The sequence below is a fragment of the Mus musculus genome, chromosome 17 (genome assembly GCF_000001635.26).
Source record: "Mus musculus strain C57BL/6J chromosome 17, GRCm38.p6 C57BL/6J".
Taxonomy (NCBI): domain Eukaryota; kingdom Metazoa; phylum Chordata; class Mammalia; order Rodentia; family Muridae; genus Mus; species Mus musculus.
In genome coordinates this window covers 8,517,469-8,539,914 of record NC_000083.6, presented here as the reverse complement: position 1 = coordinate 8,539,914, position 22,446 = coordinate 8,517,469, and the positions used below count along the sequence as shown (strand labels likewise).

The 22,446-nt window shown below is 46.8% G+C and overlaps 1 protein-coding gene across 3 annotated transcripts in view; it reads right to left on the bottom strand.

Annotated features, from left to right (window-relative positions):
* Pde10a (phosphodiesterase 10A) overlaps positions 1–14,728 on the bottom strand; it is a 461,462-nt gene extending 446,734 nt beyond the window's left edge. Inside the window, exon 1 of one of the 3 annotated variants that reach the window (XM_006523318.4) lies at positions 14,100–14,728. Coding sequence is in view for 2 of the 3 variants with exons in the window: in XM_017317460.2 (XP_017172949.1) it covers positions 12,800–12,896 (97 nt within the window). In the remaining variant the exon portion in view is untranslated. Of the gene's footprint in view, positions 1–12,799; positions 13,146–14,099 lie in introns of those variants that run through there. The other 2 variants (XM_017317460.2, NM_001290707.1) reach the window with 2 other exon arrangements.
* Positions 14,729–22,446: the final 7,718 nt, after the last annotated feature.

The window sequence follows — 22,446 nt, the reverse complement described above, 5'->3', positions numbered from 1 at the left end:
GGTTATTATAAATAAGGTTGCTATGAACATAGTGGAGCATGTGTCCTTATTATATGTTGAAACATCTTCTGGGTATATGCCCAGGAGTGGTATAGCTGGGTCCAGGCTGCCCACTCTCTCCCTATCTATTCAATATAGGACTTGAAGTTGTAGCTAGAGAAATTAGACAAAAAAGAAGGTCAAGAGGATATAAATTGGAAAGGAAGAAGTCAAAATATCACTATTTGCAGATGATAAAAGAGTATAGTTAAGTGACCCCAAAAATTCCACCAGAGAACCCCTACAGCTGATAAACAGCTTCAGCAAAGTGGCTGGATATAAAATTAACTCAAAGAAATCAGTAGCCTTCCTATCCTCGAAGGATAAATGGGCTGAGAAGAAAATTAGGGAAATGACTCCCTTCACAAAAGTTACAAACAATACAACATATCTTGGTGTGACTCTAACCAAACAACTGAGAGATCTGTACAACAAGAATTTCAAGTCTCTGAAGAAAGAAATCGAAGAAGACCTCAAAAGATGGAAAGATCGCCCATGTTCATGGATTGGCAGGATTACTATAGTTAAAGTGGCCATCTTGCTGAAAGCAATCTACAGATTCAGTGCAGTCCCCATCAAAATTCCAACTCAGTTCTTCATAGAGTTAGAAAGAACAATTCTTAAATTCATTTGGAATAACAAAAACAAACAAACAAAAGAAAACAGGATAGTGAAAACTATTCTCAACAATAAAAGAACCTCTGGTGTAATCACCATGCCTGACATCAAGCTGTACTACAGAGCAATAGTGATAAAAGCTGCATGGTGCTGATACAGCGACAGACAGGTAGATCAATGGAATAGAATTGAAGACCCAGAAGTGAACCCACACACCTATAGGCACTTGATCTTTGACAAAGAAGCTAAAACCATCCAGTGGAAAAAAGACAGCATTTTCAACAAATGGTGCTGGTTGAACTGTCGATTAGCATGTAGAAGAATGCAAATTGATCCATTCCTATCTCCTTGTACAAAGCTCAAGTCCAAGTGGATCAAGGACCTCCACATAAGACCATATACACGGAATCTAATAGAAGAGAAAGTGGGGAAGAGTCTCAAACATATGGGCACAGGGGAAATTTTCCTGAACAGAACACCAATGGCTTATGCTCTAAGATCAAGAATCGACAAATGGGACTCCATAAAATTGCAAAGCTTCTGTAAGGCAAAGGACACTCTCAATAGGACAAAACGGCAACCAATCGACTGGGAAAAGATCTTTACTTATACTACATCTGATAGAGGGTTAATATCCAATATATACAAAGAACTCAAGAAGTTAGACTCCAGAGAATCAAATAATCCTATTAAAAAATGGGGTACAGAGCTAAACAAAGAATTCTCAACTGAGGAATACCAAATGGCTGAGAAACACCTAAAGAAATGTTCAACATCCTTAATCATCAGGGAAATGCAAATCAAAACAACCCTGAGATTCCACCTCACACCAGTCAGAATGGCTAAGATCAAAACTCAGGTGACAGCAGATGGCTCTCGCGCAGTAGACCCAAATTTGGTTCCTGGTACCCATTCTGGTGGCTCCCAAAGGGAGATCCACTCAAGGAGATCTGATGCCCTCTTCTGGTTTTCATAGGTACTGCATCGGTGTGCATAAACCCATACAATGGCACACACAGGTGTGATGTTTTTTAACATAACTTAATAAATAAAAACCTTTTTTAAAAAATGACCAAAGAAAAAAGTTTTACAAGTATCAGGCCTGAGAGTTGAAGCAGCACAGAGAACTGCACACTGTGGGACATTCCCAGAGATAACTCAGATAAATCGGCACACGGGCAGCCGCAGATTTTTTTTGTTTTTATTTATTATTATTATTATTATTATTATTATTATTATTATTTGTTTCTCTGTGTAGCCCTGGCTGTCCAAAAACTCACTCTGTAGACCAGGCTAGCCTCGAACTCAGAAATCCACCTGCCTCTGCCTCCCAAGTGCTGGGATCAAAGGCATGCGCCACCACTGCCTGGCAGATTTTTTTTTTACTAATTGCTTTCATTATTGAGCCTCTAGCTCTAATCTGCACCAGTCAGATTTCACTCTCAATGGGAGAAAAACTAAAGAACTATATGTACTTCTGCACGTTTTCCAGCTCAATTTAAACACGCTTAACTATTTAATAAGAAGTGACACCTGACACACAGCAACGATGGTGGAAGTAATACTCACCACGCTCCGGCCTCCTGGAGCGTGAGGGGGTGAGAAGAAAACCTACACTCTGGGAGCCCCAAAGAATCTCACTCAAAGAGAAAATAAAACATAATTATTCCCCAAGCACATTGGAATAAAGATTGTGAATTAAGTGTGAAAAGTTTTTTTTTTTGAGAGTATAAAATTGATGTTAGAAAGAAGAGCATGCCCCCCACTCTGAGGACATGGGGAACGTTCTGTACTGAACACGGGAGTGGGGTTCTGACACCTGCAGCCTGGAAGGGGACTAAGCTTTGTGGTGTCTGGGAACACCCATGTGATTCAGCATTCTCTGCCCCATCTCTCCGTGCATCATAAAAAAGAAGAGGTCTTTGTAGGGCACCTAGCTTGGTGCTCATTATAGGGAGATTGGCTGGCTAGAGCACTGGGTGTGCTTGTCTGTGTTTTCAGTGTAGATGGGGAGTCAACGCTCAGATAAGAGAGACACACACATCTTGAAGTTTGTTGTGGGTTTTGTTGTTGTTGTTGTTGTTGTTGTTGTTATTGTTATTATTTTGGGGTCAGTTTTTGTCTGTTTTTTTAAGACATCTTCTTTGATAACTGGGCGATGTTTTTTTTTCTTCAATAACATGATTGCTTAACAAAACATAACATGTTCATGTCAAAATTATCTGTCCTGTAAACCAGTTACCACCTAAAAGAAGCTAATTTTTCTCTTATGTTTTTTGTGCGTGTGCTTGTACACGTGTGTGTGTGTGTGTGTGTGTGTGTGTGTGTGTGTGTGTGTGTGGATATGTGTACCTGTGTGAGCTTCTGTGGGTGCCAGAGAACCAGATCAGGTGGCCTCCAGCATGGGGTCCCACCTCATCCCTTTGAGACAAGGCCTCTCGCTGAACCTAGGACACATTGACTTGGGGGCTGGCCAGCAAGCCCCAGTAATCCTCATATTTTCACATGCCTCGGGTAACAGGGACATGTAGTCATAGACAGCTTTTTGCATGGCTGCCAGGGATCTGAGCCCAGATCTTGCTTGGGTCGGATTATTTAATTATTAAATGATTACTAAGCAAGATTGTGATAATAGATCTAGCCTTGCCGTGATTGGCACTGTCTCTCAGAGGTCATGACGTCACGACTGAATAACCTGTGCCTGTGCCTGTGCCTCAACTGCACCTGATTCTGACAATCACAGTGGCCTTAGAAAGTAAACAAGTAAGACACTGGACAAGGACTGGAGGATGAGGGCTTTAGTGGAGAGATTAGGAAAAGATGATTAAACTAACACATTGTCAGCCACATATAGATGGTTTTCCTGTGTATTACAGCAAATTTTCTATCCAATCCACATTTAAACACTTATAAAGCTACAACAGACTCTATTCTTTGTTATTATTGCATGGGCATATTTATCATTTTATCATTTAAAATCCATATATATATATATATATATATATATATATATATATATATGGTCTGAGACTCTGAAATCTCTTGGGCCAAAGTGAAGCTGGAAAGGTAACAATATCCCTTATTCTCTGCTGGAATCCCAAGTCAGTGGTGACACCAGGTGAGAGACAGAAGACCGATATGACTTCCACCGAGACACTCCAGTTGACTTCAAGCAAAAGGGGAATGCAATGTAAGAACAGTTCAATGTTGGGCGCTTGGAGGAGAGAAACTGCCTTCAGTAGCATAATCTTAGAGCCTGGAGATCCTCAAGCCCTTGCTAACATTTTGAGAAGAATTCCAGGACCCGAGTGCCCTCAGACTTGTGGGCCTGTGAATATCTGCCTCAGCAACCTAGACAGGAACCACTATGGGCTACAACTGTTCAGTTGGCAGAGCTTGGTCAAAGACATTTGAGAGTTTGCTCTGGGTTACCCAAGGCCTTGGGATCTCCCAAGAGTCATCCCTTGTACCACACCCACACAATGAGAACACGGGGGATAGCCTCATTCCTGGGCTCTGAGGCCCTCATCTGCCACCTACTAGCCAGGCTCCTTCCATGCTTTGTCTCCTGACATCTGCAGAAACCAAAACCCTGCATGTGAGAGGCCTCTGAAGATTCAATCATCAGCCAAAGAGAGTTACTTCATGTGGTACACTGCTAAATAAACTAAGATACCTTGGGTCCCTCACATCTTCACAGGCCCTGTCACTTAAGCATGAGACTTATCACATGCAAGCAAGGAGTGACATAAAGACAGGCTTGAGCCTTTTGGCTCTACTTCCCAGTTGGCCTAGGTTAGCCACAAATGAGACCAACAAATGACTCCCTATGCTAAATCCGTGAGCACCTCAAAGGGATGGATAGAATTCAAAGTCACAACACAGGGAAAGGCAAAAGGGTTGTCCTCTCTCGAATAAACTCTGGGCTTTCCTGGGCAGATTCCTAAATCTGAAGGGTTATCTCAGAGAAGGAGATGCAACTGCCCAGACAGGGTCAGCCAAGCCTTTCCCCCACTTTCAGCCTCAGGGACAGTCCAGCATTCTTCCCAGAAGTCAACGGTATAAGTACCACACACTACAGGACCACACTTTATGTGTGCAGCAGGGAGAGATGTCTTCTGTATCTGTCATTCAAGACCGTCTGTGCTGACACCTATTAAGGAGAAACATCTAGTTCATTATAAGGTCCTATGCCCAACTCGAAAAGCATATGGGGTGTGTGAGCCACATCTGAAACTTGTCTGGAGAATCAAATCTGCCAACGACTGGCTTAATACTAGACAGAGCCTGGTATGGTGGCACACTACTGTAATCCCAGCACTTATGAGGTAGAGAGCAGAGGGTCATGAGTTCAAGACCATTCTCAGCTACATAGGAAATTTAAGGCCAGTCCCAGCCACATGAGACCCTGACCTGGTTTTCTTTCCATTGCTGTGATAAACACCACGACCAAAAGCAACTTGTGGATGAAAGGGTTTCTTTCATCTTATACATTACAGTCCGATGTAACGGAAGTCAGGGCAGGAACTCAAGGCAGGAACCTGGAGGCAGGAATGGATCCAGAGGCTATGGAGGAGCTGCTGACAGGCTCACTCCCATGGCTTGCTTAGACTACTTTTTATATAACTCTCTGCCACCTGTCCAGCAGTGGCACTGTCCACTGCCCTCCCACATTAATCATTAATCAAGAAAATGTCCCACAGATTCACCTACAAGCCAATCTCAGGGAGACGCTTTTCCCAGCTGAGAGTTCCTCTTCCCAGATGACCCTGGCTTGGGTCAAGGAAAAGTAAGGAGCATGGACCCTATCTCAAACAAACAAACAAACAAAACTAAACTGACGGTTAAAAGAAAATGTTGGCCTATAATGTGTCTCTCACTCTCTCTGGGTCACCAGCCTGTGGGACCGAGCCACCTGATTTAGGATGGATCTCCCCCCTACCTTGGTTAATTCTCTCTGGAAATGTCATTACAGGCTCACTCAAAATATGCTTTATTAATCCCCCAGTTCTTCTCAATACAACCAAGTTGACAATCAGCACTAGCCACCACAGCAATGATCCCTTCACCTACTTTAGCTAGAGACTAGAAGTTAAATCATCTCGTGGTCTACAAAACCCTCTGTAGGGGCTGGGGAGGTGACTTGGGTGCTGAGAGCACGAGATGGTCCTGTAGCAGAGCCAGGTTCCATTGCCACAAGGTGGTGCACAACCATCCTGTAAGGCCACTTTCAGGGATATGACGCCCTCTTCTGGCTTCTTTGGGCACTGCATGCACATATTGCACAGACAAACATGCAAGCAAAAACTCAAACATATTAAAATGTCTTTTTTAAAGTATTTGTAGATGTAAATCTCCTTTCAGCAAAGACTTTATATTTTGAATATTTTACCCACTGGTTTGAGGGGCTATTTGCCTGGTACCCCAGTTTTGACACCACAGGTGGGATGATGTGAGTGAACTGGCCTTCAGACAAGTTTACATAGGAATCATATCGGTGAGCTACTTTCTATATCCCGGCCTCTAAAACATGTAGATTTATATATCCATTCAACAAGTAGTCTCTGCTTGCTTACTACATTATTTATTAAAGCAAAGTGCTATTACGTTGAGTATTATTTTAAAATGCTTAATTAAATCAGTTATAGATTGCTATACCACGGAATACTTTGCAGACAATTCTTTTAAAAACAAAGGTCAGGCAGAGAGAAGGCTCAGCAGCGGTTAGAAGTACTCGCTACTCTTGCAGAGGACCTGGGTTAGGTTCCAGCACTCACACGGCAGCTCACAACTGTCTGTGACTCCAGTCCCAGGGGATCTGAGGCTCTCTTCCGGCCTCTGCAGGCCATTGTGGGCATACATACATGCAAGCAAAACACTCAAATGCATAAAATAAATTAATATAAATATATATATATTATATATATAAAGTAATATATAAATATATATAATATATATGAAAACAAAGTAGATCTGTATATGCTGACAAATTCCAAAATACATACAAGTGAATAATATGGGGTGAAGGAGGAAAGTGGAGAAGACACCTATGTTTCAATAAGGCGTCACCTACACAGACTTCTATGATGTAGGGTGCCAGACCATATGGTCTTTGACTACATCAGTGTGGTTGACTTTAGGGCAAGGCTGGAGGAAAGCATGCTGCACCTCTCTGTGCACTCTTCTGTGCTGGTCATTATGACTGCTACCTCGTATTGGTCAGGGAAGAAAAGCTGAAGTCGTCATGCTCATAACTGGATTTTTTTTTTTCTAATGGCTGAACAGTTCTTTATTGAGTGTGCTCCTCCAGCTAAGCAGGTGAAGCTAATTTCTGCTTACCTGAGGAGCAAATGTTCTCTTTGTATTATTCAATCTGGCCACAGAAGGGCGAGAAGGCAGCTTTGTTACATAACCTTCCTGTTTGTTCCCAAGGCTGCTCTGTCCTGGAGGGGAGGGGCAGCCATCAGGAGAGCTCTGAGGATCTTAAACTCTCAGGTTGCCGTAGAGTAGACTGCGGGTGGCTCTGCTGTAGCCCCCCAGATGTCCTGTACAGTCACTGCCTTCCCAGCGAGTGGCCTTGCAGACTTGTTAGTCTATAGAGAGCATCTTTTGTTCACCTCACAGGGGGATCCTCATTGGCTTCTCTATGAGTTACCATTTACACTACTAGTTGTAGTGTAGTTAAGTTGTGGCTCACCCTACCTTCACATACCACAGTTCCAGTCAAAGACACCTACCAGCAAGGTTGCCTAACTCAAACTCGAAGTTCACAGGTAGTGGGGTAGGGGACAGAAAGGTGCCTCTAATGCCCGGCTCAGATAAAAGTCATTTTGATTAAATAGCTCAGGAAGGAGTCAGTCCAAGAGCGGGGACGCATTCTCCGTTCCATTCCACACCCTCCTACACCGTCTTTGACCCTCCAGATGTCAACCTCCTTCACGCTGTGTAGCCAAAGAAACCACTCCGAGCATTAAAGACACCCAAACAGCTCTGTCCTCTAACTATATAAGATGTAGGCTTTGAAAAAAATAATAAAATAATAAATAAAAATAATAAATAAATAAATAAATAAATTTTTTAAAAAAAAGATGTAGGCTTTGAAAATTGCCATTAACGTAAGCCTTGGAATGATCATGGCTCATCCATGTTTATACATTATGAAAAGAGTATTTTCCATAGTATATAAAAAGTTATCAATGTTCTTAATTCTATTGATTCTATCAAGAATACTTACATGTGGGGAATACAAGTCTGGCTGTTAGGGGACTGTAGATATAAATCAGTTAACTATCAACACAGTCACTTTTAACTAGATTGTGAGGCATCAAATTGATTCTACCTACCACATCAGTAGTTCTAGCCTGCCCCAAAGCCAATCATTCATGACCGTTGTGCAGAAGTCATCAAACTCACTGTGTTCTGATATCAGAGAGATGCTCCCTTATAGGAAACCATCCACTCACTTCTCTCATTGATTCGAGCAACAATGGAGTCGCTTCCCACGATGCCATGGACGATGTCATCATGGTTCCAGGAATGAGAACTGTAAGCAGGACCTTCCCAGGCCACCCCTGTGTACCTCTGACTAGCACCATCCCATACCTGGCTCCAGATACCAAGAACACAAAGCCAGAAAGCTTAGCTACCTTGTATATGGACCAATCTCATCTAAGGAGGAAGCTGTCTACTTTTTAAACACTTGTGAGACGAATTTAATGTTATACTAGACAACTGAGATTATTTCATGCCCATCGGCCATCACAGAAGAAACGGTGGTTGGTGCGTGCAGATAGAACAGCAAAGACATAGGTAGCCATTGGGCGGAGGCACAGCGAGAGGGGTGATAAACCTGATGGAACTTACAGGGGCTGAGAGCAGATTTCTGGGGGTACCTGAGGAAAATGGGGTTCAATGTGGTGTCAGCGAATAGTAGCCAGTGATGACATCTTGTGATTAAACCAAAGCCCCTAAGGAAATTATAATACCTTGAAAAGAAACTCACAGGAAACAAACAGGACAAGAATAGGAAGAAATGAGGTCTGTTCTTAAAAGACCAATAAATACAAAGACGCAGTATATTCATAGATAATTTGCATACTAGCTTCAACATTTCCATTAGCTTCACAAGCATCTGCCATGTATGACGTACTCTTACATTTAAGTCCATAGCAATGGAGGAAAGTCAAAACAAGAGTGTCCTAGTTGGCTTTCCATTGCTGTGGTAAATGTGCCATAACTGTGCATGACTTGAAAGGAAAGGTCTCTCTCAGTCTACAACTCTCCGTCACCTTCCTTCAATGAGGGAAGTCAGGGTAAGAAGGCAAGGCAAAATCTTGGAGGCAGGAACTGGCATGAGGCCATGGAGGGAATCAGAAGCTGTGGCTTTGCTCCCCTACCTTCCTCAGGCAGCACAAATCCACCTGCCTACAGAGGGTACCGCCCACAGTGGGCTAGACTCTCCTACATCAATTACCAACTAAGAAAATGCCCTATGGACATGCCCACTGGCCGATCTGATGGAGGCATCACTTCAGCTGAGGTTCCCTCTTCCCAAATGTATCAAGCTGACTGCAAAGATTGCCGTAACAAAAAGAAAACAAAAATAATTGCTAACATCATTCGATTGTGCATCAAACTTCTCTAAATCATTAACATAAACATTGTAAGTGAATATTTTCCAAAAGCACCCTAGTACATATGCTAGACTTGGAGCCTATTGGGTCCTACAGGAAAACTATACTCTGACCATGATTTTATTTTTTTTAATATGTAGGTGTGTGTCTATGCACTAAATGTGTGCTTGGTACCCTCAGAAGCCACAGGAGGCCTTTGGATCCCTTGGGACTGTAGTTACAGGAAGCTGTATGAAGTGCTGGAAATTGAACCCAGGTCCTTTGGAAGATTAGCCAGTGTTCCTAACCACTAAGCCATCTTGCCAGCACCTATGAGTATGATTTTATATAGTCACATACACATGTTCATAGATGAAAAAAAAACTTTAATAGACACCTCAATAAATGTCCAGACAAATCTTCGGTGTGGTGGTATGCTTCCGTTCCCCTTTTAACCAATTATCAAGATAAATTTATCAAGAATGTTAAGAAAAGCAAATCACCCGTGTGCATACCCAGTGACCCAGTGTGACCCTAACTTCATATTCCTAAGAAACTTCCAAGGAGTAGGCTTCCACACAGGACTTGGACCCAACATCTGCTTGAGGTTGGGGGTAGGGCTTGGGGAAACCACGCACTCGGCATGCACTGTAGGTAAAGAGGCACAAAAGAACAGCAGGGTTTCATTCTTAGGTTCTAAGGTTCCAAGTCACTCTTCCCTATCAAGATATGTTTCAAACTTTAGATAAAGTGGACCTTCTGATACAAGACCTTGAAACCAGTAGCTACCACTAAATTCCAACATCCCGTTGCCTCGTTCTGATATATACTTATATTTTCCAGGGTCAGAATGAGCAAGCACACTTCTTTTCCATTCATTGCAGTGTCAGAGAGGCCCTTGGGGGTCAAGGGCAGCAAGGTCTCTCTTCTCTAGTCTTCAAGAAAGTCATCACTTTGGGCCTGGATTCCAACAGAAACACAGTAAAACCAGCATGGAGTCTGCAAGGGGCAACACTAGCTTCCCACCCACAAGCAAGGATACCTTGTCACTCAAACCCTGTACCCACTTATAACCCCTTCCCCAGCTGTCAGAGGACTAGTCATACACACATACGGCCACACACTGTGTACATGAAGACACATTTCCACTACCCTTGGTCTGTGTTGTGACTTGTATGCCACACTCTCCATCTCCCAAGCAAAAGTAGTCACAATGTGGTAGGTGAGCATCCACACCCTTAAAGGTTTCTTGAGCTGTAGACACTCTTCAAGTAGAGTTCTGATTCACCAAGTACAAAGGTCATAGCAAAGTCTTTGAGTTTTGTAAGTTTAAAAAAAAAAGAGAGAGATGGAGGGAGAGCTAAACATCTTAAAATTATGATAATAATCACTGAATACTATGAGTATGGTGTGGTAATATAGACTCATTCCTTCCCTACAATGGAAAAACTCCAGCCATTCAAACAAACCCATGAGCAGTATCTAAAGTTCTTACCAATTACCCACACACCCAACAGAATTAAGGCGAGCAGTGCTTTGGTTTGTCCTATGTCAATAACTGAGCAATAAACCATCAAAAAGTGCCAGTTACTAGAGACCACCTCTTTTGTGGCAACTGGGCAGGACTAATCAAGTTTCACTAACACTGGGCTACAGTGTGCAGAGAGAGCCACATCCTGACCCTTGGCTTCTCAATGCGGTAAAGCCATCAAAGGTTCCAGAGCACATGGAGGGACACTTCCTCGAGAGGGACACCTATGTCCACAGTGTTACCCATGGTGACTTTCCATATGTTCCCTGTAAAGCGCCACCATCTGGGAAATGTGGGAATTATTTGTGGCTGGGAGCATGGACTTCCCACAACATGGATTGTTATTTTATTCTATTAACACACACACACTCACACACACACACACACACACACACACACAGGGAAACATTTGTTAAAATGTAACTCTTGTCTCTTTTCTTGGAACTGGGATCCATGAGATCATTAATTATGAAGGTAACATAACATAGGCCCCAGTTGTTATTACCATGATGGTGAGGTCACTTCACATAGACTTTAGTTCTTGTCCCACAGCAAACCTAAGTCAGAAGTGATACTGCATAGAGAGTTGAGAAATCGTCCAGACCCCGTGGTAGAGTGCAATCACCCCCTTCCTACAATGGAAAAGCTCCAGCCACCCAGACGCATGAGCAGTATCTAAAGTTCTTACCAATTACCCACACACCCAACAACATTAATATAAGCAATGCTTTGGTTTGTCCTACAACAATAACTGAGCAATAAACCCTGAAAAAGTGCACAGTCATTAGAGACCACCTCTTTGGTGGCAACCGGTCAGGATTGAGATCAACTTTCACTAACATTCAACTGCAGCATGCAGAGAGAGGCACATCTCCACCCTTGGCTTCTCAATGTGATAGGGCCTCGCAAAGGCTCCAAGTGCACACAAGCTCCACGTTCTCTGCGAGAGGGGCCTTGCAACCCCATATCCCTTATGATAACGCAGGAGATGGACCAAGGACTCCATCTTGGAGACACCAGCCATCTGATGCTCTGCCTCTTGGGAGCCTGTCTCCATCAAGACCATGGCTGGCTGCAGGGAAGAAAGCAGGCGTGCAGAACAGCTCCTCATGCCTGCCCAGCCACCCGGGACCACATCACCCCATGAGTCTTCTCACCACCTGATCTTCTACAGCTTACCCAACAACAAAAGCTCATGAGCTCTCCTTTTCATTTATCCCCACAGCCGGGAAAAGGCTTCACTACATCATGTGGGCCTCCTTGTAACCAAATCCAGAATGCTTTAAGTGAAATAAAAGGTGTCTGTCTAGGTTTCCTTTGTGTGGAAACCAGAGATCCCAAGTATCACTTTTGGTACATAGGAAATTTTCCATCTTTACTTTTTCTCTGGTGTCATTCCAGGCAGAGACGAACCCAACTGCTTGCCTCTTCCATCTCCCCTCGAAATGAAATCTACCAATCCATCTGCTCAACCCTCACCTCCAACTTCAGGAGGACCCGAGGCCCTGCCTGTGCAGAGGATGAAGATTCCTCATGACGCAACCCTCAACATCCCTGGATTGGAGAAGCATGGAAGAAGATATGGGCCCTCCCTGCTGTCCCCATCGGCAACAGGCACTGGGGGATAGCACCAGCACCCCTCCCTCCAGACAGAGTCCTGCACTCAGGCACCAACACAGGCCATATATACACAGAATAGGGTCTTCCCAGACAACAAGGCAAGCAGGAATGGGAGATGGCCAGCATCCTCAGTCGGCCCTTCCTGGCCCCTCCTGCATCCTTCACTTGCCTTCCAGCTTCTCCCCCCAGTGTGCTCCAAGTTCTCAGGGCTGGGTCTCGAGCACTGGCCTAGTCAGCTCCTCTCCACCCCACCCCCAATTTCTCTTCTGTGGGTAAGTCTACCCAGTTGCTCTAAAGATTGGGGCATTCCTGTGGAGCATCTCCCGCTCCAAAGCTCTCCGCATGTGCTCAGTCCTCTGTCTCCTCCCCCTCCCCCTACCTGGCTCCTCGCTGCTGCCCCCAAACCAGGCAGTGGGTTCCTCCTCTGGGAGCTGGGGTTCTCCTCCACCCTCGAGGGCTTTGCGCTTCTTCGACATCTCTGCCCAGGGCCTGGGGTTTGGGGGTTTTCTTTTCCCCTCCCCCTGGCCCTCCCCTCTCGGAGAGGAGAGTGAAGGTGGGGTTAGGTGGAGAGGAAAGGGGTGGGGAGAAGAGGCCAGGGAGGGAGATGGAAAGAAATTGCTGCCGAAAGACAGGAAGGGATCCGGAAGGCAGGCAGGAGAGGCAGGGACTTGGGCAGAACCCCCAGGACTGCTTCCATCAGTGTATCAGTGTGGCCCTCTTCTCTCTCTCTCTCTCTCTCTCTCTCTCTCTCTCTCTCTCTCTCTCTCTCTCTCTCCTCTCTCTCTCTCCCTCCTTCCTCCTTTTCCTTCTACTAAAAGGGTGAGCTGAGAGGAGAAATCAAAACCCAAGAGGTTCCTCAGATACTTCAGAGGTCTCCTGCTAAGGTGGGAGGGGGCCTGGGTGGGGTCCACCACCACCCCCACTTAGGACTCCTGGTCCTGCCTGGCTATGAGAAGCCTGCTCGTGGCTGTGGGGAAACAGCCACACTCTGAGTGTTTGGTCCGGATGGTTGGGATGCGGTTTCAATGGATTGCCAAATAACATAAAATAAAAGCTACAGAAGGCAACAGAGATGCTTTCAGACACTAAAGATGCAGGACCCGCTCCTCCTTTTGGTATCATGTGATATCTCGCAAAAGAGACTGGGGTAGAGGAACGGACAAGAGGCAGGGATGGCCGGTGCAGGGAGATCTGTCCCTACTGAGGATGGGAGACTGGCAGCAGGAAGGAGGGAGGAGGTTGAGGCGCTTGACAGCCCTTCTCTGCGCCACCTCAAGAGGCACCTGCGGGTCTGGCTAGGCAGCCGCTGCAGTTTGCAGCTGGGGCGCAGTCTACTCTGGAACTTGCAGCTCAAAAACTCCAGGAACCCTGTCGCTTGGCACTGGGGTTAGCTGCAGGCTCTCCCATCTTCCCTGCTAAGCTTTACAAAGTCCGGTGCTTCTGGCTTTACACTCCTCACCCCGATCACCCAGTCACATCCACAAACACTGACACACTGCTCACGCAGGCACGCGCGCGCGCACACGCGCGCACACACACACATTTTCTTACTGCTGGAAAGCTTGCAGAGAGATAAGTTTTCTTTGCTTCTTTTGTTTCTTTCTTTCTTTCTTTTTATCCCCCTTTGGACTCTCAGTGGCTAATGTTAGATTTAAAAAAAAAAAAAATTATCAACTTACCCGCCAAAGTATCCTCCAGTACAAAACTCCTATCTGCTTCATCGCCAGTTCACAAATTCAAAGCGGAGCGGTGGAGACAAGTCTCTGGGAAAGGTGGGTCCAGGCTCCATCCAGGGCTGCTCAAAACAAGTTGCCAAACCCGGGTGGCCCAAGTCCAGGACTTGTCCAAGACGCTCGAATATGCTCCATGCGGCAGTATTCCAAGGGCTTCGGGTACTTGGAGTTTCCACGCTGGTCATCTCGCAAAAGGGGGAGACAACTCTAAGAAGGAGTGATGCTCCCCTCTCCCGCCTTCCTTTCTGAGGTGCTCCGGAAAGCAGTAAGGTGCTTTCTAGGCACCAGTGAAGACTGGTCCACCTCAGTTTAGCCTCTCGACGGAAGCAACTTTAGACCCACACACCTAGAAGTAGTGTGTGTGCACACGAGTGTGCATGTGTGTGCACGGCGCGTGTGTGTGTATGTGTGTGTGTGTGTGTGTGTGTGTGTGCGTGCGTGGGCGAGTGTCCAACCCGTGTGCCCTCGTGCACTTGACATGGGGGCGGAGTTGGGGGGGCTGCGTGTGCTCTGAAGAGCCACTCTCCCCTGCTGCTGGAACTTAGAGAGTTTTCCTTTAAGCCAGCGACGCTGATGCTTGGACGCCCCCCCCCCCCCCCCCCGCGTCCAACAGGAGGCGATGACGTCTGCAGCCTCGTTGCCAGAGCAGTCCCCAGGCGGCGGCTGCTGTTCATTGACAGGAGCAGAGGCTCGGACGTCAGCAGCCGGACCTTGGCGACGCTGCTCCCGCGGAGACGGCTCCCACCCCCGCACCTGCCAGCCCGCGGGGGAGGAGGGAGTGAAATCAAAGCCACGGAGGAGCGGATTGGGGCGACGCTGGGGCTGCAGAAGGGGGGTGACTCGGATCTGCCCTCTTTGTCCTGGAGCCCCGGCGTATATAAATAGTACAGTCTCCAGCCAGACTTGCACCCGCTCTCGCACACCCCCACGCCCCGTCCCTCCCCCCCCCTTCACTTCGTGTCGGGCTGGCTCGGCGGGAAGGGAGGCAGGGGGCGAGAATCAGGGAGTGGAAATAGATGTTAGGTTTTTTTTTAAATCTCTTCCCATTCATAGATTCGGCTGGAGTCATGGGGCCTTGGCTCTGGGAATCGCAATGAATGGATGGATGACTGCACGTTCTGGGACCACCAGGTCCGTGGAGGCGTAGCTAGCACAGGGGGCGCTCTTCCCGCGAGGGAGCTGGCACCCTTGCCCAGGCACACAGAGACTGCAAACCACAAACCCCAAGGAGGCCAAAGGCCTGCCATCTCCCTCTCCTCCGATCCCTTCTGGTTTATTCTCTCCCTAGGAGGCTGCGATTGGCAAAACTCGAGCTGCTGAATTGAGAATCTGCACACAGTGGAGCTCCCAGTCCCAAATGGAACCTTTGACAAGGGACTTTCTGTAGTCAGGACAGTGACAATTGCTAGAGGAGCAGCCACATGGTGCAAGATTATTAGTCACTGGGGTGTTGCTGATGGCTGAAGACCTAGCCCCTCCCCACCTAAGTACCCAAGAGCGCTCCACCCAGGAAAGGAGGGAGTGCGGTGTGAAGATGCAGGGGTGCTTCAGCCGGACTTCTCCACAGGAGGCCAGCACTTGGAGAATCCCTGGTCACCAGTGGCTGCAGCAGCTAGAGGCCTACCCAGGACCACACAGGCAGGGATCACCACCTGCATCCCTGGCTGTGCCCCTCCCCCATGCACTGAACAAGCTTCTGAGGCAAGAAGCTAAAATTGCAGGTGCCCAGCAAACAGAGAAGTTTCATAAATGCATCCCATGGAGAGGCAGGGGTATCATGGTTTTGAAGTGAATCTGGGCCATTTATTATGTGCATGGCCGGAAGAGCTGGAGAAAGCAGAGCCCAGGATAGGAGAGCTACCTGCATAGCCTGTTCTAAGCCAAGCATGGCCAATGGCTTGGACAGGAGGGAGTGGGTGGGGAGAATGTCTCTGCCCTAATCATCAAAGATCACCAACCCCTGTGCCAGCAGCAGAGGGTCCTGGTCACCACAGAGAAAGGACAGAGAAATGCTCTCTGGGCTCCTCCACCTGCTCCATTCTTCCTCCTGTCAGAGCAGGCAGGTGGGTGCCTTCATGGGTCACTCTCTGGCTACTCTCTGCTCACCCTGCTCTGGACCATCCAGGAAGCACTTTCCTAGGCAAGCTGCTCCCTGTTCCCTTGTGTCAGCACCAGCCACTTCTCCATCAGTCATTCCATCTTCCTGTCCTCTGGTGCATCAGTGCCTAGAACGCACTTCCTCCTGCCCCGCCTCTGTGAATAGCCCACCCTTAGCTTGGACACGGGGCCCTGCCTAGTGTGTTCCTCTTGCCTCCTCTACCTCCCTGATGCTGCGGTGTTCCAGAACCATTCGTAGACCCCGTTTGCTCTCCATCACCTCTGAGGTAAGGCTTTCACCCTGTCTGATAGCTTTAAAATATGCCTTGCACAGACCTTCTCCCTCTGAGCTTGAGACTCAGGTGAACCACAAGCTCCCCTTGTGTGCCTGTGAAGTCTCAGAACCACCAAATTCCACTTCATTGCAGCCATGATGGCCCCATGGCATTCCCACGTTAATAAGTAGAAGCAGACCTCTCTTTCCTATTACCCCACTCCATCTATCCCCTCAGCCTTGAACGTGTCAGGCTCCAGGGACCTTGCATCACCCTCTCCAAACCTCCAGCACCACTGTCCAGGTTGGTGCTGCTGCTCTTTTGATGTTCCACCTCCATACTACACTCAGTGTAGAAACCATGACTGCTGAGAAAAATGAAAGATCATGCCAGTTCTCAGCTGAGTCCTCCTTGGCTCTCCCCCAACCCAGCAGCAGCCAGGATCCTGTGACCCTGTAGCCACTCCACTTTTTGCCCGCCCATCTACTCATCTCCAAGTTAACTTTTGTTATCAACTTGATTTGATGAATAAACACCCAGTATATTAGCGAGGTAAACCTTTGGGAATTTATGAGATGGTGTTTCCAGAAAGGATTAATAGAATTAGCAATACAACCTGCCCTGGAGAACACCATCGCAGGGGCAGACATCCCAGACTGAGCAAGAAGGAAAAGAGTGGAAGCTGAGAGTGTTCATGTTACTCCCTGGATGGCCCCACAGGCCAAGTCCCTCCTACGACCATGCCTCCCACTGTGATGGACTGATTTCTCTGAATTAAGGGACAGAATAAATCCTTCTTATGCTGTCTTTTAAAAGGTGTTTATGGTATTTAGTTATACTTCCCAATAACCAGAAAACTAACTGGTATAGAAAACGGATGCTGAGAACTGGGGCTGGGGCTGAGATCAGCCTGACCATATGGCTGTTAGGATTGAGGACGGATCTGTGGGAAGAATGTGGAAGTTTGGAGATGCTTGCTGGGGGAACTTCAAACACTGCAGGCAGAGCTGACTGAGTGGTTCTTGGGCAAGTTCAGATGCCAGTGGAAAAGTGGCCAGTGTTCATGAAGTTTCAGAGGGGAGATTAACACTCCGCTGGGACCTGAGCTAAAAGCTATTATGTCGCTGTGACAGTTTGTATATGGTTGGCTCAGGGAGTGGCACTATTAGGAGATGTAGCCTTGTTAGAATATATGTCACTGTGGGCTTGGGCTTTAAGACTCTCATCCTAGCTGTCTGGGAGCCAGTATTCTCCTACCAGCCTTTAGATGAAGATGTAGAACTCTCAGCTCCTCCTGCACCATGCCTGCCTGGATACTGTCATGCTCCCTCCCGCCTTGATGATAATGGACTGAAACTCTGAACATGTAAGCCAGCCCCAATTAAATATTGTCCTGATAAGACTCACCTTGGTCACGGTGCCTGTTAACAGCAGTAAAACCCTAGCTCAGACATTCAGGGAAAGCATCAGGGTCTATCTGATGTGTCCTAAAAATCTAAGTGAGTCTGATTTCTAAAACAATACTCTAGTTTTTTAGAGGAAATTCCAGTTCAATGCAACATTTAGATTGTGGCACAGTCTGCATTCACTGTGTTTACCCAGATTTACAGAACAGAAAGAGTGGAGATGTGGTTTGACTCTGAGTCTGATCAAATTTGAGGGTGGGTGCATAGTGGTTATACATATCAAAAAGATTATCACAATTAAAAAGAAAGCTTCACTGGAAACTTGGAGTCGTGCCTTGAAGGTATAACTGACCAATCAAAACGCTGAAGGACATAGAAATGCAAATTTACTAGAAGGTATGTTATAGTAAATGCTATTTTGGGAGGGTTTACCTCACTTAGACCATAAAACAAACAAAAGACACAAATGCTTTTCAATTTACAATAAGCTTTAAGATCACTAGAGCTGTGCAGATATCAACCCTCTGTGGTACTTTGTCTAGTTCCCTGTCAATACCCCCAAGATATCACTTGCCATGGACAACCTGGCCTGCTCCCACTCCACCAAGCCAGCCCTGGGAGGCATGAGTTTACAATCTGCATATCCCATGATGACTTCTTTGTTCTTCCTCCTCTCTCCTTCTTGGTCTCTCCTGAGACCCCAAAACCAGGAACCTTTGCTTAATCCCCTCTCTTCTTACCAGTCCAGGTTGTAGGCATCTCTATCAACCAATCAGGGATAACTTGGGGGAGGGGCAAGGTTTATACAACAAAAGCTGGTATATGTGAGGATCTCCTCTCATGGGGGCAGCCAGATCTTGGAGGCCAATCTATAGCATTTGAATGCCTAGCAGCAGCAGACCAACCCCTACAAGGCAAGAGCCTGAGCAGAAGTGGATCAGGCTGGTGAAAAACAATCTCTTGGGAAACACTTTCTCATGTTCAACTTTCCTGTCACTCGGCATCTTTTGCAGCAGTGGTCTAAAGGGTGAAACTATGTTCTGATCCGACAGGAGAACTTGATAGTAGCAGACACATGGTTCCAGTTTTATAGGCATGAAAAATGCAGAAGTGATGGGATCCCAGAGGCTTGTACCAAATTCCTGGAAGATGCAGAGTCAGGAAACACGGCAGGGCTGGATTCTCTGAGTGGAAGTTCTAAAAGGCCAGTGCCTGGAACTATGGAGGTGAAGGCTAAGGTGTAATGGGGACACCGAGATCTTGAAGATGGCAGAACTGTGGGGGACGTCCGCCAAGGAGAGTCTTAAGCACAGAGTAGAGCTGACTTGAGACGGGCAATGTGAGCTGCAGAAAGCAGAGCTGTAGAGGCAGAGACATCTCAGGCTGCTGGAGCCCAGATGATGTCACCATGAGACCCTGATGCCAAACAGGGAGCTGCAAGATTTGGTGTTTGCTCTCTTGGGTTTTGATCTTCCTTTGGTCTGACCTTTCCTTTCTGGGTTCCCATTCTCCTCTTTTGTACTAAAAATGTCTACTCTGTATCCTTGCATAGAGAAAGCACATGGCTTGATTCTTGAATTTTCAGGTTCTCAGTTAACAGACTGTCTTAGAATCAGAGCAAACTTTAATCTTGGATTTTAAAATAATATTGGAACTGTTAAGGCAACTCTTAGAGATGAACAAAATGCATGCAGCATTGTTTCAAGGGTAGAACTTTAAAAGGAGTTGATTAATGATACTCTGTTATGCTTGCAGACAGGAGCCTAGCTTAACTGTCCTCTGAGAGGCTCCACCCAACAGCTGACTGAAACAGACAGACTTGCACTAAAACATTAGACAGAAGTAGGGGACTTTTATGGAAGAGCTGAGGGAAGGGTTGACAGTCTGAAGGGGCTGGGAACTCTACAGGAGGACCAACAGTGTCAACTAACCTAGACTCTTAGGGACTCTCAGAGATCGAGCCACCAACCAAAGAACACACACAGGCTGGAACATGGTCTCAGGCACATATGCAGCAGACTTCATGTGGGCCCCCAACAACTAGAGCAGAGGATCTTCCTAAAGCTGTGGCCTGTCTGTGGAATCCATCCCCCAACAGTTTCCCTCAGTGGGATAGGATGTGCCTACTCTGGCAAAGACTTGATGTGCCAGGGTAAGAAGATATGGGGGGGGGAGGGCTCTTAGAGGAGGAGAAGATAGGGGAGGGTCTCTGTGAGGGGGGACTTGGCGGGGGCAGTGTTTGGGATATAAAAAAATAAATATAAAAATTTTTAAAAGAACAAAGCAAAAACAATAATAAACAAACAAAAGTGATGTACTTAGGTAGTAAGTTGACAAGACACAGAATTGTGATTAATTTTTGACTAACAGTCGACTGACTGTATTAAGAAACATGAGGGTAACAGCGAGGGATGCTGTGAGGGTCATTCAGGGAGATTTAAAGGATTAGAAAAGATTCTCTCCGAAGGTGAGAGACACCATCCCACAGGCTGCAGTCCCAGCATAAATAAAAATTCAAAGAAAGCAGAGCTCTAATCTGGTCTCCTCCAGCCCCTGGCTCATCCATTCAGTCTTGGGTCCTAAGATGTGAGCAGCCAACCTGATGCCACTGTGGGGGGGGAGTCAATCCTCCCGACATGCCACCCCCTCTGAGATGGATTACATCCTCATGAGTAAAATAAGTTTTCCCTTCCTTGAGTTTCTGTTGGGTGTCTCCCTTGAGCCACATAGGCCTCCTTACAGGCAGGGCTTCCCAGATACTGGCTGGCATCCAGGGACTGAAGCATCTCCCCATCACTCTTCCTCCTCCTCCTCCTCCTCTTCCTCCTCCTCCTCCTCCTCCTCCTCCTCCTCCTCCTCCCCACCCCTCCACACCATACTTCTGTGTCTTGTTCACTGAAGTACCTGGCTAGCTCTAAAACAAAAGCTCTCTGATGTTTTGCATTTTTGCCTTTGCTTATAATTATAAAATCTACTGGATCTCTACAGAAGCCCTTCCCCTCGCTGGCACACAAACACAGGGAAGCTCCAGGACGGTAAGTGTCTTTTTCTTTTTAAGTCTGCAGTCCCCAACATTAAACGTAAATGTATGGGCTGGGGAGGTGGCTCAGAGGTTGAGTACTGCTCTTGCAGAGGACCTGAGCTCAGTTCCCTGCACCCACCGCAGGCAACCACTGTAAATCCAGCCACAGGGAACTCGGACACCTCTACCCTCATCCTGGTGTGCACAGACAAACACATATGCATAATTTAAATTAGCATATTTTTATGCTTGTAACAAAGTCTCTGCCTAAGACTCCTGCCTCTCTGGTAATTCCCATGTAACAGTAACACTCTTCCAAACAGCTCGCTTCAGTTCTTTCTTCTTCCTCCTCCTCTTTCTTTCTTTACATTTGTGCGTGTGTGTGTGTGTTTGTGTGTGTGTGTGTACACGTTCACATGTGTGAGCATATGTATGAGGTCATAAGTCAATGTCTGGTGTCTTTCTCAGTCTCTCACTGAGCCCTGAGCTAGACAATTCATCTAGCCTGGCAGGCCAGCAGATCTTCCTGTCTCTGCCTCCCCGGGCCTGAGATTACAGGCATATGTTACCCACATGCTCAGTTTTGTGACTGTACGCTGGGATCTGAAGTCAGGTCTTCGTGCCTATGAAGCAAGTACCTTACCAACTGCTCCGTTTCCCTATCTTCCACCCTGTTTTCTTTCCCTTTCCCTTCATCTCTCCCCTTCCCTTTTCTATACGTCTTACAGCCAACCCAGACTCCAGCCATGAGCCTAAGGACAGCCACACAGGAAGGAAGAGTACCAATGAGCCACACTGCCCTTATCCACAGTCCCAAGTCAGGGTGCTCAAAGCCCTTCTCACCAAATGAGATTCAACAACCAGGGAGCTCTGAGGTCCCTTGCGGCTTCTCTCAACCATGTAGAGGAAAGGAACCACTCACAGCCAAAAGCATCAAAGCATGGGGGCCACACAGATAGAGACAAGGGAGTCTTAGTACACCTGAGCAAGGAAGGCTGCCAGGTAACGCTGTGGGACGGCCTCTTGGTTGGGTTATACAGGCATGGACCAAACTTGAGGGCATTGTAGTGGTAGTGCAGTTGGCTGAGCATATTTCCAATAGTCTCTAAGGACCAGGGCATCCCTGAGCAGTGTGTATGAGCAGCTTCCTCTGGCTTCAGCCATCCCCCTTCAGGATCTGCTTGCTTCTTCACCCCCCCCCGCCCCCAGACCACTGATTTCAAAATGCATCGAACCCAACCACAACTTCAAGATAAAAGTCCTGAGGCTGTGGGACTTCTGACACGTGGAAGACTTGACTTTGGCACGAGAGCTGCTTCCCAGAGCCAGACTCCATCCTTTTCCTTTTTTCTTGGAAGAGTACTTCCAGGTTTTTGCTATTCTGAGAAGAAAAACCTTCAGATGAATGTGCTCATTCCAGCCCTTGGAAGGAACAGAAGAGAAAACACAAGCAAAGGTGAAGTCTCTTGACAAAGATTGCTTCCCCAGAAACA